The sequence below is a fragment of the Hevea brasiliensis genome, chromosome 16 (genome assembly GCF_030052815.1).
Source record: "Hevea brasiliensis isolate MT/VB/25A 57/8 chromosome 16, ASM3005281v1, whole genome shotgun sequence".
Taxonomy (NCBI): Eukaryota; Viridiplantae; Streptophyta; class Magnoliopsida; order Malpighiales; family Euphorbiaceae; genus Hevea; species Hevea brasiliensis.
The window spans coordinates 68,041,199-68,057,937 of record NC_079508.1 but is presented as its reverse complement, the minus strand read 5'-3'; the positions used below and the strand labels follow the sequence as shown (position 1 = coordinate 68,057,937).

At 32.5% G+C, this 16,739-nt stretch overlaps 2 protein-coding genes and 1 pseudogene across 2 annotated transcripts; all 3 read right to left on the bottom strand.

Moving 5' to 3' along the window:
* Window positions 1-845: 845 nt before the first annotated feature.
* On the bottom strand, window positions 846-2,668 carry LOC110640010 (bifunctional dTDP-4-dehydrorhamnose 3,5-epimerase/dTDP-4-dehydrorhamnose reductase). The gene is made up of 2 exons (XM_021791143.2): window positions 1,914-2,668; window positions 846-1,588 (listed from the first exon to the last, which is right to left on the bottom strand). The coding sequence occupies exons 1-2, from the start codon at window positions 2,370-2,372 to the stop codon at window positions 1,136-1,138; spliced, it is 912 nt and encodes a 303-aa protein (XP_021646835.2). The 5' UTR covers window positions 2,373-2,668; the 3' UTR covers window positions 846-1,135.
* A 3,446-nt stretch (window positions 2,669-6,114) lies between these two features.
* Window positions 6,115-7,673, bottom strand: LOC110640023 (histone H4-like; annotated as a pseudogene).
* Window positions 7,674-9,642: 1,969 nt separating this feature from the next.
* On the bottom strand, window positions 9,643-14,477 carry LOC110640014 (homeobox protein HD1). The gene is made up of 5 exons (XM_021791146.2): window positions 13,414-14,477; window positions 13,139-13,259; window positions 10,443-10,633; window positions 10,184-10,315; window positions 9,643-9,984 (listed from the first exon to the last, which is right to left on the bottom strand). Exons 1-5 carry the CDS (start codon window positions 13,735-13,737, stop codon window positions 9,844-9,846), a joined length of 909 nt encoding a protein of 302 aa, XP_021646838.1. The 5' UTR covers window positions 13,738-14,477; the 3' UTR covers window positions 9,643-9,843.
* Between the last annotated feature and the right edge of the window lie 2,262 nt (window positions 14,478-16,739).

The window sequence follows — 16,739 nt, the reverse complement described above, 5'->3', positions numbered from 1 at the left end:
TATTTATAAATAAATTTTATTATTTATAAATAAAATAAATTTTATTACAAAATTAAATTAAATAAGGTCTAAATCACCTTTTTCTCTGCAGCTTGTCAGTCATTTATCACAATACACTGGCGGCAAATCGCACGAAACCAGCTAACCAGTAGGCCAGATGGTCCATTGCCAAAAAAAAAAGAGGCCTGCAACAGGTAGCAAGGAAATAGGTGACAGCACGGAAAACAAGCAATCCTTTATCTCCAAATGTTGAAGATGAAAGACTTGGAATCTACCCAATTAGCAGAAACAGTTTCTAAAAATCGTCCAGCAGGCTCCAGCCATCAGATAAAGAACAGAGCATGTTTCCTTTTTTTTCTTTAACCGGGAAAGAAAATATTGATTCAAATAGTGCCAAAAGGAACAACACCACTGCAAAATGAGCGTATAGCAACGTCCATACAGTTTTTCTACACAATTTCTACTCCCAAATGGACCAAATCATTTCACACACATAAAGTATATATATAAAAAAAAAAAAAGTTAGATCATACACTTAATATCTGCTTGCCCCAAGTCGATAAATCCTTCAACAAAATAATCAGAAAATATTAGTTCGGAAGTTCGCACTCACAAAATTAAATAAAAAGGAGAGTATGAATCATGGTTTGCAATAAAAACAATATAATTGTGGAGATGACAATCTAATAATTAATCGAGCTTCGAAAAATTGTTAGAAAATGCTCCTCTAACACCTACTGTCTAAAGCAATGACAATGGATCAAACCAATAAGAAAACTCCAAAACCAAAACAAATACGATTATTTTTTCCAAAAGTAATTAAGGCTGCTCATGCCATACAATAGTAATGAACTATCAAAATTATATTTATAACCTGATAAATCACTTGCAACTAATTTATTCATGATCAAGTTACAAATACAACATTCAAATACTAATAGGCGCAATTATGTGTCATTTGGGAAGAGCAACCTGTGATACATCACATCCACCCTCATGAACAAGATGTAATAAAATAGCAAAAGGGAAGACCAAATATTCAAACCTATTAGCCAGTGGCATTTCATTGGTTCGAATCATACTTAACAAGAGATCCCTTAATGGACAGGAATTTGGGGCTTTGATTTTTAACGTATCAAACAGCAGCAGTCTTCTGATTTGGCTTGAACACGTACTTGATAAGGGACTCCTTAATTGGCAACATTTCAGGGAATTCCTTACTCAATTTGGTGGCATCAAGCTCATTATTGCTCCTTGGGGCAACTATTACTTTTGCCTGCTCCTCAAGAGTGAAGTTTTTCCAAGCGAAGTTGGGGTCAACATAGTCCCGATACATTTCTAAAATCTCATTGTGACTGACCACACCAGGGTTTGTAAAGTTCCAGATTCCAGTGAGGTTCCTCTTTGCCATCTCAATGGAAATGGGAAGCAGTTCATCCAAGATTGTCATAGAGTTTGGAATATTAACAACCTTCTCATATCGAGTGATCTTTGTGATGAAGTTGCGGGGATTAGATAGATCAGATGAAATGGGCATTCTGACACGCAAGGTACAGACATTTTCGTAATTCTTGAGCAACTCTTCCACCTTTCACATAGCAAAAAAGGACTCAAATTAGAACTACTACACAATTAATAACATGAGAGAAATAACATCATTGTCTATTCACAATTGTTGCAAATGTGCATTTCTACGTCAAATCTACATATCATCCATAGATCTCCCATTAAAGAAAGTTGCAGTGATCATCAAACTTAGCTAGATCCGCCATGAAATTGCTAGATCCAGCACATCACATAGAACATTGCTATACTGAAACTAATAGTATATAATATTTCTTACAAATCTACGAATCAAATTAACGTTTCATGCTATTAGATCATGAAATTAAACAATCACAGCATTTACTTACCATGGCTTTGGTCTTCGAGTAAAAGGATCCGATGAAATTCGGGGTATCCTCCTCCTTGAACCCGATGCCCGACCCGAAAGGGTGATTCGTGTCGTACTCGAAAATACAGCCCGTAGCATAATTAAACAAAATCAAACCCTTTTCTCTGCACACGTCAGCCAACGTGAGCGTCCCGACCACATTGGTCCGAATGGTCTCGACCTTGTGAGACTCGCACCAGTCGACGTTAGGCCGGCCAGTGACACCGGCAGCGTTGAATACATGACTAGGCTTGACGTTGATGATGTCAGCTTCGAGGGAGACTCTGTTTTCCAGGCGACCGGAGCCGTAGGAGTAGTCGATGCCCTGAGACTCGCAGAGCTTCCCCAAGAGACCACCTATCCATCCAGTGCGGCCGTAGATGAGGAACTTGAGTGGCTTGCTGGTATCTGATGCGGTGCCGTTTGATGGGAATCCCATTGTTAGTGGGGAGATGAGCAGCGATTTTTGGATCTGGGAAATTTTGATTTGATGAAAATGGAATCTCTCAGTGAGTAATATATAAAGAACGAAAGATATTAGTCGTTCTCTCCTTGCCTCCTTGTCTTTGGTGTTGTGGGCAGTGATGGGTCGGATGGTGTGTGATTCTCTTGAAGGCTCTGTTTGGATGAGGCTGTAGAGGGTAAATAAGGGTAAGCAGGTGGTAACTTGTGTACGTAAGGATGAGCCTTATTTCTTACATTTTAATTTGAAATGTAAGGAGGAGAAGTTAAAAAATTAAATTATTTTATTTTTTATATTTCTTAAATTTATTTTTTTAATATTTTTTTAAATATAAAAAATACATATTAATTCGCTTTATTTTTATATTAATTAACTTATTTTTCAATATTAATTTTTTTATATATATTATTAACATTTGGGCGCAATTAAAAGTAAAGATCTCATCATGTCAAATAACAAAATAAATTGTTAAAAAAAAAAGATAAATTGTAATCCTCTTTCATAGCTAAAAGGAGACAAATCCGTATCTCCCTGTCCTAATTCCAAAAGGCTAAAAGAATTGGTGGTCTGAGGAAAGGCCCATCGGAGTCATGAAAGCAATGGCATGTCCAAGAGGGGACCGCTTTCATTAGGTACAGCTAGTGGAGGAGGGAAAGGGGCAAGGAGCGGGGGCCTTGCCCTCAAAACTCTTCCAAGATTTCCTTATATATATGTTTAACAAAAAACTATTTTCTTTCCGTACACGTATAAATTTATTTTATTTTAATTATTGATCTTTCAAAAATAATTTATATTATTTTATTATAATATATGATGTGAAATATTAAAATCATTTTTTTATCATATATTTTTATAGCATTAACATACTTAAATTATTTTTTTAATTTTGCTACTTTTTATTATGGTATTTTTTATTATATAGCATTGTACTCTATATACCTTTATTAATATTAATATTAAGAACTTAAATTACTCTTTTCCTTCTTTTCTACAACTTCCTCGATTTTTAAAAAATATAAAAATATGAAAATTTATTTTATTTAAAATGTGCTATTATGTAATAATATTTCTCAACTTAATTTATTTCAAATTGCAACTTAGTCTGAATTTTAAATGCAATGAAGTTAATTTACGAAACATAAAATTACCATATATCTAATCTTGATCTAATTATGAAAAAAAAATGTTTTGAAGTCTATCGCAATTAAAAAAAAATAATGCTAGCCTTTATTTTTTGTAATTACACAGATAAATTTTTAAATTTATATTTATTATATAAGGAGATTAGTTTTTGTGAATTACAATGGTATTCCTCCTGGCCCCATCGTTCAAAAAGGACATCAAGATACCAAAGAGGGTAGAGTTTTTTTTTTTTTCGAAATGTTCTTTCCCTTGTACTTTTCTAGTGAGCAGTCCTACAGTATAATTTGGAGGGCCATGCCACCAAAATTCTCAAAATTATAGTTCTTATTTATAAATTTCACATTTTTTTTCCTAATGACACGAAAAATATAAATTTTTATAAGTTTTAATGTTTTAATTTTAATTTTTTAATTTTAGATCAATTAACTAAATTTTAAAAATTTAATTAAATTTTATCATATTTTAAATTTAAAATTAGAGGGAGTATGCCCTAAAATGATGTAAGATTACATGTGACAATTTTTTTTTTCTAAACATATAGATCCCACGTCACACATCATAAATAATTAAAAAAAAAAAACTCTTTCTCTTTTCTCTCTCTTGCATGATTTGCACTCTCTTTTCTCTTTTTCCATAAACATGATTTGCATTCTCTTTGGATGGTTGAGAGCTCAACACCATTGATTGTTGGTGAGCTCCGTTGATGGTGTATGATTTGAGATACTTGATTAAAGATAAGCCAGGCGTGCATTGCAATCATTTGGTTTACTGGGTTTATGGCGGCTGCCACGTCTGTCATCCATGCCAGCTTTCAAGCTGTATCCTTGCTAACATCACAGGCCAACTGCTGTAGGAGAAAGAGCAGTACTCCTAGGCTTAACGAGAGAGGAAGCACTGCTAAGATCCCGCGCAAATCAACCTGGCAAAAGCAGAGGCAAAATTAAATAACTAGCTTATCCAAGTTGATTTCAAAATTGCGATAAAATCTACTAGCTTCCTTTCAGCCAATTCCCCACTGAATGTTTTGAGTCAATGATGAAGCAGAGTTGATGGCTTCCTGCATTTAACAAAAAAGCAGGGTGAACAACACAAATGCTCAAGGAGAGAACATAGGTAAAAGTGGCAGAAAAAATGAGTGACCCATCCAATTGTTCTAATTTGCATTAGTTGAAAGCATGGTTTTGAGAACCGGACCAGACCAGTTTGACTGGGAACCGACGATCCTTCATTGGAGACTATGCTTTCAAAGCATTTACCACTTCAGCCACCCAATGCTTTAATGTTACATCTCCCAACATATATAATTGAAAAAAAAAGTTTCTTTACTTTGCTAACTTCTAATTTAAATAATTAATATCACTAATAATTTATATTATTTATGTGTTAACAATAATTATTTTTTATTTTAGTTTTTCATTTTTATTGTTCTATAAAATTTTAATATATTAAAATTAATTTTTTATTATTATAAAAATTTTATTCTAAATTTTTATTATAAAATATTATCATTTAAAAATTAATTTTAAATAATTACTTACATATAAAATTTAAATAAATTTATTTTAATTATTATTTATACAATACATTATAGTACAAATTATAATAATACATATTTATTATCATTTTTAAATAAACAAATAATTTTATAGTATATTTAATATTATATCAATTAAACTCCAATTAAACCTTAAAATCTAAACTCTTTATCTTCATCGGTTTATTGAGCTGGCTGGATTTAAAAATCTTGATTGAAAGTCCTACATTAGTCAAACCCATCAAATGAATGTCCTTGCTAACACTTGCAATGAAGGCTAAGAAAACTCACCATCCAAAGATCCACACGCACAAGAAGTGCAAATCATGTTTCGAGAAAGAGAGAAGAAAAAGAGAGTGAAAAGAGAGGGAAGAGAAAAAGAAAGTGGAAAGAATAGGGTTTTTTTTTTTTTTTCAATTATTTATTATATATTATATAAAAATGTCACATGTGAAGCATTCCCTAATTTCAATTTTAAAATTTTCTGGCGTGATTAAGATTTTTTTTTTCTTTTTGGGTTTCACTTGTGCAAGTGGCCATAAACGTTTCAGGTGACTCTTGAGAGTAAAATGCCATTACACTCAGCAAAAAAGTTCTCTTGGTGATGCTCTACTAATTTTAGGCTTTCGTGTTCTTTATATTGCAGGAATCTGGCCAGAATCTAATAGGCAGGACCTAAGTCTATTCATTTCATGCTTATAAATTGACTATTTTCTCTCCTGGATAGGCTGAATTGTTCGGTTAACGACAGGGTTTGGGAACATGCCTTCAATTCCCAAACACCTACATTTTGCGAATCAACATCAACACTGCATTTGACAGTAATGCAACAGGAATATTTAGGTGCTCAAACCATACCCAGTTCTCGCTATTGCTAATTACAAGAGTCCTCTCGGTTACAACAGAATGGTAACAAAAGGAAGGTCCTGGATTTCATGGAATGAGACAGGTACGTAACAGGATAGCAGGGGAAAGACTTGAGTTGAACAAGCAAAAGAACGTGAGATACCAATAAAGGAAGAACATGGAAAGCAAATCATATAACTTCAAAAAAGTTCATTAGACATTCAGATCTATCACTTCATTTACAAATGAATGATTCACAGTGCCAACAGAGAACCTTTCCATCAAATACAAGCTGAAATGTAAAATTAAAGGGGAAAAAAAAATACAAAATCAACCACCAAAACCATAAAGCGTCCGACCCTGCCTCTTGAGAGCATAGACAACGTGCATGGCGGTTACGGTCTTTCTTTGTGCATGTTTAGTGTAAGTTACAGCATCGCGAATCACATTGTCAAGGAAAATCTTGAGAACGCCTCTGGTCTCTTCGTAAATGAGGCCACTGATACGCTTCACGCCTCCTCTACAAGCAAGCCGACGAATTGCTAGTTTCGTGATCCCCTAGATGTTATCCCTCAAAAACTTCCTGTGCCTCTTGGCTCCTCCCTTTGCCTCCCTTTCCTCTCCCAGACATTTTTTGTCTCTTTCTCAATTCAACAGAATAGCGAAGGATGAAAGCACCATCAGAGACCGCAGGATTAGGGCTTATGTTGGGAATCGAGGAGCCAGCCTCTTCAATTTACCATTTTCAAAAATCGCCAAATTTTAAAGCGCCAAATGGGCAGCGAATATGATGGTCGTTGGATGGATAATTATCGACGGTTGAGAAGTTCAATCAACGTCATCGCAATACGCGTCATTTGAACCATTGACTTATGCTCTTCATCTAAAGATATCCTCAAGCGGATTGCTGGAGTGGAATGTAGTTAAATCAAGTGTTGGAAAAAGGAACGACTTGTCGTTACAGTAGAGGTGCAGATCTGTCGTTTTATTATTGTTCAAGGGAGCTGTCGACCCTACTTTGACGAGATTCAGAAAAAAAAAAATTACTTGCCAGTTTTGGTAGGGTAGCTTTCAATTTTCATCTTCAAAACGTCCCTCCTCTCAAAACAGAGATTTGTTACAGTCGTCATATTTCGTCAGTGTGGATTTTAGATTTATATTCATTATTGAAGGGCATTTCATGAGCGTAGTTAACTAGTAGTAGTGATTAGTCATACGCCCTGAAAGCTGTCCAAAGACATTGATATTCAGAGTAACAGAGAGATGTATACAATTTGAGGGATAAAATTTGTTTACCAAATGAACCCGCTAAGGCACTAACCAACATCTGGAAATGTTTCAAAGCCAGGAAGAGCCTTAACCTTGCCTGTGCGATCAACTTCGACAGGATACTTCAAAAGATGACCCCTTCATTTCTGTCACATTATCAGCTACATACCGTCTCCAGTTGAGCTAAGCTCAGGTACCTTCACGTCTTATGCATTCAAGACACTCTCTAGTTGCTCAAAACATTCCTCGACACCTCCAATGTGCTCTGTCCATAGTGACATCCCATATCCATAGATCTGCACTCAAATTCAATGGTCAGCAGGTCATCATGTATCTAATCTGTAGGGAACCACATAACTAGAAAATCTAAAGAAGTGTTCGACACAATTAGTAACACATTTCATCAATTATCAATTGGCAAAATAAGAGTGGCAATACTAAATTAATTAAGGATTCAAGAGGCTAATCTTGTTAATTAATTTAATTATGATAAATTATCATCACGCTCCAAAAATCTCAATCCAACCCAGTATCAAGTGGCATTTGGTATCTATACTTCCTTACACATTTGAAATGGAGAGTCCATTAACAAGTCTAGTTGTCCCAAAATCAGTGGTTTAAATTACATAATTAATTAATAATTAAGATTAATTCGTGTTAAAGATCCTGGCCTAAACTAATTATTTTTTAGTATGAGCTGGCCCAAGTGGGCACCCCACCTTTTATTTTGATATAGCTAAAGAATATATTGCTTGATAATTAAGGTGTATGTTTTTTTTATTTCTTTTTACTTAATTTACTTTTTGACCCATGCTCTTTGATATCTCTTTACCTATTATTTAAATTGTAAATCAAATTCTAAAATTATAATATTTAAATACTTAAATACATATTTTTGAAAAATTTTAAATGTATGAAAATAAATTATTATTTTAATAAAAATAATAATAATATATTATTATTATTAGGCAGATTTCGATGATTCAATACAGGAAGACTTTCTCCTCTGTTCTTGCCCACGCAATTTCAAGATCGAGATATAGTGCATAATGAATTAAATTGAAGTTGAAAACAATTATTATCCTTAATTTTGGGCCCTCATGTCCAATCGCATCCCACGTCCCTATTGAGTAGTTCGATTCTCTGGAAGTCATCAATGCTATTAATTCTTCAGTGGCTCCTCCTGGTCCTTTCGGTTTAGTTGTGGAACGTGTCAAATTTAATTATCTCCAGCTTCCATCATCGGGTAAGATGGTAATAGGTCGAATTTTAGCCAGCATTCAATTTAATTAAATAAATTATGATAATATACGATTGAGTTTGATATTAATTTAGATTTAAAAAATAATATTTATATTAAATTTAAATTTTATATATTAAATATTTATGATTTAAATTTATTTATATAAATTTTTAATTAAATATAAAATATATATTTTTTAAAATAATATTTATAAATTTTATATTATCATTTTAAATAAAAAAATTTTAATATTTTATAAAATTATTAAAATTTTTAAAATATAAATGATTAATAAAAAATAAATTTTTATATAAATTATTAATTAAAATATATAAAATTAAATAAATTTAAATATTTTATCATAGATTCATATAATTATATTTAATTTTATAATAAAATTTAAATTTAAATAGGCTAATTTTGACGTATATCCTATCCTTTATCATAACTAACAGCAGCTTCAAGTATGTGCAATAATGTTGTGGCCCATCTCCTTGCCGCAAGGGCTGATGGTGTTAATGGGTCTGTGTCTTTTGTTTCTAGTTTTCCTTTGAATGTAACTGAGGCTTTTTCGGCTGGTCGTGCCGTACATGTAGCAATTGTTTCCGTTTTAATGATATTGTTTTCCATTTAAAAAAAATAAAAATTTAAATTCTTAAATTTTTTATATTATAAGACAGTTATCATTCAACGACTAACAATGGCAACCAATTCCTTGCTTTACAACACTAACCTTGTAAATTACTGCCAAAAAAAGAAAATCTGCTTTGATGAATTATTTTTATAGAAAAAATAATATAATTATTGTGTCTCAAGATATCTCATTTAGCTTTTGGACTAGCTTGTTGCCTTGTATATATATATATATATATATATATATATATATATATTTCTTTTTCCATTGCTGATTTCCTTTTGGAGGGGATGGGGTTAATTATATCTTGGTAATCAATTAACTATTTGAAAATGTTTGTGTAATTTGCTGATTTCCATTGCTACGAGAACCTTATTAGTATTTATAAAACAAAAGGCCTTTTTTTTTTTCTTTTTGAATAAGCCAGCTATTGCAGATCCAGAACTGTTTGATTCATGCTCAAGATGGTTCTGTTGGTAAATGGCCTCCCTCTCCGCTTAGGCTTCTCAAAGGGGTTATAATTGGAGCAACAACCATAAATGTGAGAGTGAGAATAGATTACAGAAAGCAGCAAGGGTGAAAAGAGAGATGAAACATAGAATATCATTACCCTGTTAAGGATAAGAATATGTGTAAGCTATGTCAAGTTCATCTATTACATTTCCTGGTTGTTAGCAAGTACTATTTACCCCAACATCACATCACAACTATATCGACATAAAACTAACTTTCTTCTTCTTTGGGAGTCTTCATCAGGAGCCAAATAAATTTGGTTCCTTTACCTTTTGCGCTTAGACTTCAAAGATGTCACAGATTGAGAGTTGCTGTGCCAGTTTCGCTTCCTTTGATTGATGAACCAGTTATTGATCTGCTTGAGTTGTAAGCCTGTCTCCTCCACAAGTTTTGCCTTGTCATCTTCCTGCATAGATCATTTACAAACAACTTTTTAAATTTACTTCACGGCAATTGCTAAAACTAGTCATGGTTAGAAGAAGCTACTTCTTTTCAGGTATTTGGCAGAAATCATGGCATCTTCGGTTTTACTGAATCTATCCAATCATGCTTGATAAGGTTACCAGAAATGTTAAGCAAGTAGAATTCTGAAAATGGCAGCTTACGGTTGGGTATGGCCACTTCGAATGTTGCTGCCACCAATTTTTCAGTACTGTGGTCGTATCACCTGGAAGCTTTCCAGCCCTTCTTTTCCTTAATATTTCCTCCCTGACATCTTCAATTCTTGATTTAAAGCCCTGCAAATGCAATGATAAGAGTATTATGATCACAGAAATAATTTCTTGCTTGCAAATTCAAGATTTCTGACCTCTAAATTACTTATTTTAACAGCTGACCCTAAAAGGTTTTCAATTTGGAGCACACCTGCTTTAATTCTATCTTCAATTCCTGTCGAACTCTCTCCATCAGGGACCTTTCAGATTCTGTTGGAAGCAGAGGACCAAATCCCAGAAGATCATGCCCATCAGCACTAGATTGATCTAAAGAGAAATCCATTTGCATATCGTCCTCGTCGTCAGACATGGTTGCACCTGTGCCTTCACCTAGAGTTGCTCCTGAAACAGAGATACGAAACGAAGCCATGGTCATAAAAACTCCAAAACCATTTACTCACCAATTATGGTTCTTTTGAAAGTGATTGGCCTTCAAACCTATTGCGAAAGTAAGGAAAGATTGCATCAGTTTGAGAGGGGGATGCTGTCGCAATTAGTCAGGCCAAGCCTGCCTTAATATTTGACCCAAAACTTGGCAGGGCAGGGTCATGGCTACTTGGGGTTGGGCTGAAACGTTTGGCCCTGGAGCTAGGGGATTTTGAGCTACCACAGGCTCACCCTGAAGCTTAGCCCACCCAAAATTAGCCCGTCCCCCATAAAATCCAAAGAAACTTCTGCCGAGAGATAAAATCATACTATCACCTGTTAATATTTTGTAAGATTTTCCTTTTTTTTTTGAATCACAAATTCTTAAGAGGAAAGATATCAGTTAGACCTTTCTTAGATGTAATGGAGATTGGAATAATGTAGTTTATGGTCTACTTAGTCAAATGCATCTTCAGAAAACGCTTAAATCATCTCCTATACCTATACTGAGGGGGAGAACTAGAAAATAATCTTTAGGAAAGTCAAAAATAAATATTAAAATGAAACTAAATGAAATTTTAATAAAAATGTATGGAGTAAAATAAAAATAAAAATATTAATCAATCAAAGTTAAATAATATAAAAATATAAATAAAATTTATATAGAAATACAAAGGTTGAAAAAAAAAATTAGAGGGACAAATGGTATTTTTGTAAACAAATAAATTAAAATTTAAAGATTTTAGGGGGCAAACAGTAAATTTATGAGAAAAATAATTAAAATTTGTGGGTGAAATTATAAATTTTAAAACTTCTGGGTGGCACAGCCATTTTAAAACTTCTGGGTGGCACAGCCCTCTTGATCACTACGTGGCTCCGCCCCTGCCTATGCCTAACTATTTTTTTCAAGAAAATATATATAATGGTTTAAGATATTGAAAGACTGACCTAAAGATGTCCTAGTAGAAACAAGGGAGGAAAATAACTTGAAGGTATTTAGGATTACAATTGTCTATATATAAATCTATTTGTCTATCAATCACCCTAATTATCCCTAAGTGTCTGCAATCAACAATGGCCGCTAATGGTGATGATTTTTGAAAGAGAGGTTTCTTAAAATCTATGGATTTCACTGAAATCTACTGTTAGATTGTTGTAAAGAAGGACAAAATCCATGAAATTTGAAAAATCTCTCATTTTTAAGGTTTTAAAATTCCACCTTCTATTTTTTTTAAAAAAAAAAAACAACTTAAATAAATGAGGAAACTCATTAATAATTTGATATTTCAAAATTTCATCCCCCATAATTATATAATACTGCATATTAATAATTATACAACTAATAAAAAATATAATATTTAAGTGAACATTTTCAAAATGCCTTAGTATCTGATTTTAAATTAATAATTAATTCATTTTTTAAAATTTTAAAAACTAATAAATGTCAATAATTAACATATATATTGTCTAAATTGATTCAACATGCATTCTAATTAAATCAAAACTATAGTTAGATAAATGGCTCTTGCATTACAGATTTGATAAATTCTGAAGGTATTGATAATATTCTCCATTATAAAATCTTATAATGAGATAAATTCTATCATGATATCTCCTGCATTACAGCTTTGTACGATTTCATAAGGTAGGACTGAGACAAACTGCTCAGAATTTTAGGGAGTTTTTTTTCCAGGAAATTGTAATGCAGGCATGGCAATGAACACTACAAGAAAATTATAAAATATCAAGTTGCCCAAGGAGGGTACTACCAAACCCTACAAGCTGCAGCTAGCTACACAGGACTGACACGACTATTATGAAACCCTTCAAGTACAATATTCAAGAATCTGATCAGTTTGCCTTTCCTTTCTATGATTAACACATAAATTTATACTGATAATTAATGATTAACAAGGTTCATGCATACAAAGCTAGAAGTAGAATACAGATGATATTCAGAATCCTTCCAATACAACGTTACCGGTTGTTGGGGGTTAGTGGTGGCGATGGTGGTGAGACCCTCCACCGGCCTATCTAACTACTCTTCAAACTATTTATATAAATTACTAATTATAAAATTTTTCTATTGGTAGGTCCCTAGCTCACTGTTGCATTGCATCCACTTCCTTCACGGATTATTCTCAAACTTACCAGAAACCCACAGGCTATTCATATCCTTCCTTGCCTACCAAACCCATCATTCACCAAATCCCAAATAAACAAAAATGATACAAGAAAACTTTCTTAATTAGGTTCAATCTTATCTTCTAAAGAAAGCTGCTACTTCTAGTGATGATCATAACCTTGTATTAACTTGTATGTATGTCCCAAGCAAACAAAATAATTACTTGGGAAGAACAATTAATTGTTCTTAATTTTCATGGGAGCATTTAACACCTAATTAAGTTGATGAGGGTAAGAATTAGTTTTCAAGGGATTAGCATTAACACACATGAGAAGGAGATAGGAAGAAGGACAAACCAGTGAGAGCTTGTAAAGTGTTTTCAATTTCCCGGCAGGCCATGACTGCTTCCACGGCGTGGACTCTGACATGTTGTTGAAGTTGGTCCTTGAAACTACACAATACTATCAAATACTGTGCCTGAAAAGCACCCATAAGTTAAAAACCCAAGAATTTAACAGTTTACAAAACAAGAAAATCTCAAAAACACGGCCTGCAAAAATAACAACTTAGAAAACAATAGAAAAAAGAAAAAAAAAATTGAGGGTCTTCAAGTAAGGCATCAAGAACCCACCAAAAAGTTGTCAAGTTCTTGCCTCTCATGGGGAGAGAGAGAATGGCCATGTTGGTTATGCTGTGAAGCATAAGACCTAAGAATATGGTGAGACCGTGATAACTGAGCATCTATAAGAGGCAACTGGTCAATCGGTGTAGCAACTCGGAGACAAGACACATGGGCTGCTAGAAGCTGCTCATATAGTGGATGGCTAGCTATCTCTGCCTTGAGTTGGCGAGTCTGGTCACCGGATGGAGACACAGAAACTTCTCTTCCACTGCTTAAACCACCAAGTGCACTACCACTATCACTGCCCATCATGCCTAAGTTTGGTTCTTGCATTTGTATGTTAGGACTAATAGAATACGTATTATGTTTGCATATATCTATGTATATATAGAGAGAGAAGTAAAAAAGGGAAAGTTTACAAAAACAAAAGGGAAATTATAAAGAAAGCAAAGATAGATAGGTTAGGTATCTGTAGAGGGTTTTTAGGACCACAAGAAAGACCCTTGTGTTTCAGAGTGATACAGTGTTTAATGGGTGCTGCAAGGGGGAAAGAGAGAGAAAGAACAGTGCTTTCTTGTTAGTGGTGTAAGAGAGATAGATAGAAAGGGGGCCGGAGGGCAGTATATTGGGATCTGAGACACAAAACTTTCTGCACCAGTGCTGAGATGTTGCAGAAGTTTTACATACACAGGGAAAGCTAAAAAGATGCACAAGCATGAAACAGGTGGGAGAGGGAGAGGGAGAGGGAGAGGGAGATAGGGAGAGAGAAATATTTATATTGAAGGTTGGATTTATAGCGAAGAAGACTTGGAGAGAGAAGCTGTGGAATCATTACTATGAAAGGGTTAGAAGAGAGAGAGATCAGATAAAGCTGCTTCTGGTGGCCTGACAAATTTGATTGCTTTTTTTGCTCCTTTTTTATTCCATTTCTTGGAATTTTTTTGACATAAGCTTAAGTGGGGTTTGATTGATGTCTAGGTAATATCAGAAGAGAATTGGATTAGGTGGTAATAATCTTGGGTTATCAGGAGATTAGGATTCTTATGTGCCCTTATCTAAAAGATTAAAGCCTTGATTTGGACACTGAAATTAATATTTTTTTTCATAAATGAAACACCCTTCCCATTTGGCAATCACTGTTTACAATTTTTTTTGCTGACAATTGGATGAGTAAAGCCGTGCAAAACTAAGTTTTAGGGTAATAGGTCTGCATCTGTTGCTGCCAAGTATCTTTCTAATCCCTAAACAAAATGGTTTTAAACTATTGTCTCACATCAATCTTTGTACCAATAGGGGACGTAGGAACTTGGGTCGAGTTCTACCAATTTTGTGCAATTATTTTGTAAATTCTGAAATTATTATTCTAAAAAATCAGCATATATAATTTTATATAATAATAATTAGCTAAAAAAATAAAAAATATATATAATAAAACAGAGAAGAGACAAGGTTCAAACCAAATAGGGTGCTCCTCTAAAGAAGAAGAAAAAATAAAGGCAACCCATTAATCACCAACCTTTTTAAACTATTTGTATTTTGTTATTTAAGGAAGTCGGCTAGAGGGTTGAGCTGTCAGTGTTGAGCCTCCATTGCTGGTGCATTCTTTTTCAGTTCTTGCTCTCTTTTCTACGTTTATTTATTATTTTGTTATTACAGAGAAGCAATAAGAAGAAGAAGATGTAATTAAGACTCCCATTTGTTAAGACACAAAATGACTAACCACCAAATATTTTTTTATATATAAATAATATTTGATGTGGGCAATGTAGGTATGGGTGAGTGTTGGGGTCCACTAGTAGCTAGTTAACAACAAGGGGAGCTGCTTGAACCTGACCTATGATGGGATGATTTCAACCGTTTGATTAGTCCATTCTCATTTAATGAACAACTACTATGAAAACTTCATTTGCATTGCATGGATAATTTCCATACCAAAATATATATATTTATGTTTCTAGAGATTTGTTGGGGTATGCGTGAAGGCATATGCAACAAAATAATCTATTTTAATATGCATATGAAATATTAAAAATTAAAAAATAATATTTTTTATAGACATAAAGCAATGAATTTCATATCTTGTGATATATTCTAAGAAAAATTTAATTCTTAAGTAATTTAATGAGCACAATATATGTAAATATCTTTTTATTGAATCAAAAAATATATATATTTTTTTGTATTTATATTTCTTTTATATCATAATATGTATTCCTTTTGTTTTAGGTGGAACTAATAATATTCTTACGTTGGAAGCAAGAAACCATATATTATTAAATATCATGTGATAAGAGTTTCTAAATAATATCTAAAATTTATAGAATAAAAACTATGTCTATTTAGAGAAATTCTTATCTGTACTTGTATGCAATTTCACAAGTTGAAGTGATTCTGTGAAGGGATATCTCTCTCTTATTTTTTCTTACACTCTTTCTTTTTCTTCTGTTCTTGCAAAATTTCAATTGATTACGTTTCTAACCAAACATGGATAATAAAGAATCATTAAAAGAACAAACTTTCTTATTATATATATATATATATATATATATATATATATTTTTATATGCAACTTTCCCAATCAATTATTATTCTTTTCAACAGTATATATCATGCTATTATATTTACTAGGAAGCTTACTGTTTTTTATTCAAAATTAATAATTTTATTAAAGAAAAAAAGTCTTAAAAAAAAAAAACTCAACTCAAATCAGAAAGACGCAGCCTCGTACACCCAACGTAAGAAGCATATTGTTACGATTATAAATCCTGCTTAATTCAAGATTAATAAACAAGCTTACGCTACATATTTTAAATGGTATTCCATTTGAATTTTTGGCTACCTCTAGTATATGAAAAATAAAACTCTAAGAAAATGAGGTTATTAATTAATATTTGAATTTCTCATACAATAAATTTGATATATAACATTACTTATGAAAGATTTAAGAAATTATTATTATGATTAATTATCATGGTATAATATGTTTATTATGTCAATTTAAAAAAAAATATTATTTTAAATATTTATTAGAATTTTTTAAATAATTTAATATATTTCATACAAAATAATTATTTTACAAAATTAAATAATACTTTACATAAGAAGTTTGTGAAATTTAATTTCTCAAGTGAAAACCATCAAAAATATTAAAAAATACATGCAGTTTGATTTCGTTGTGTATTAATCATCACTGAGGGATCATGATATAGCAAATAATTAATAATAATGCTGATAATGGGAAAATTAATAATAATAATAATAGTTTTTAAATTGTTAGAATAATGAGATTAAGCCCTCAAACCGTCAATCAATGGATAAAAAGAGTTTCTACAGGA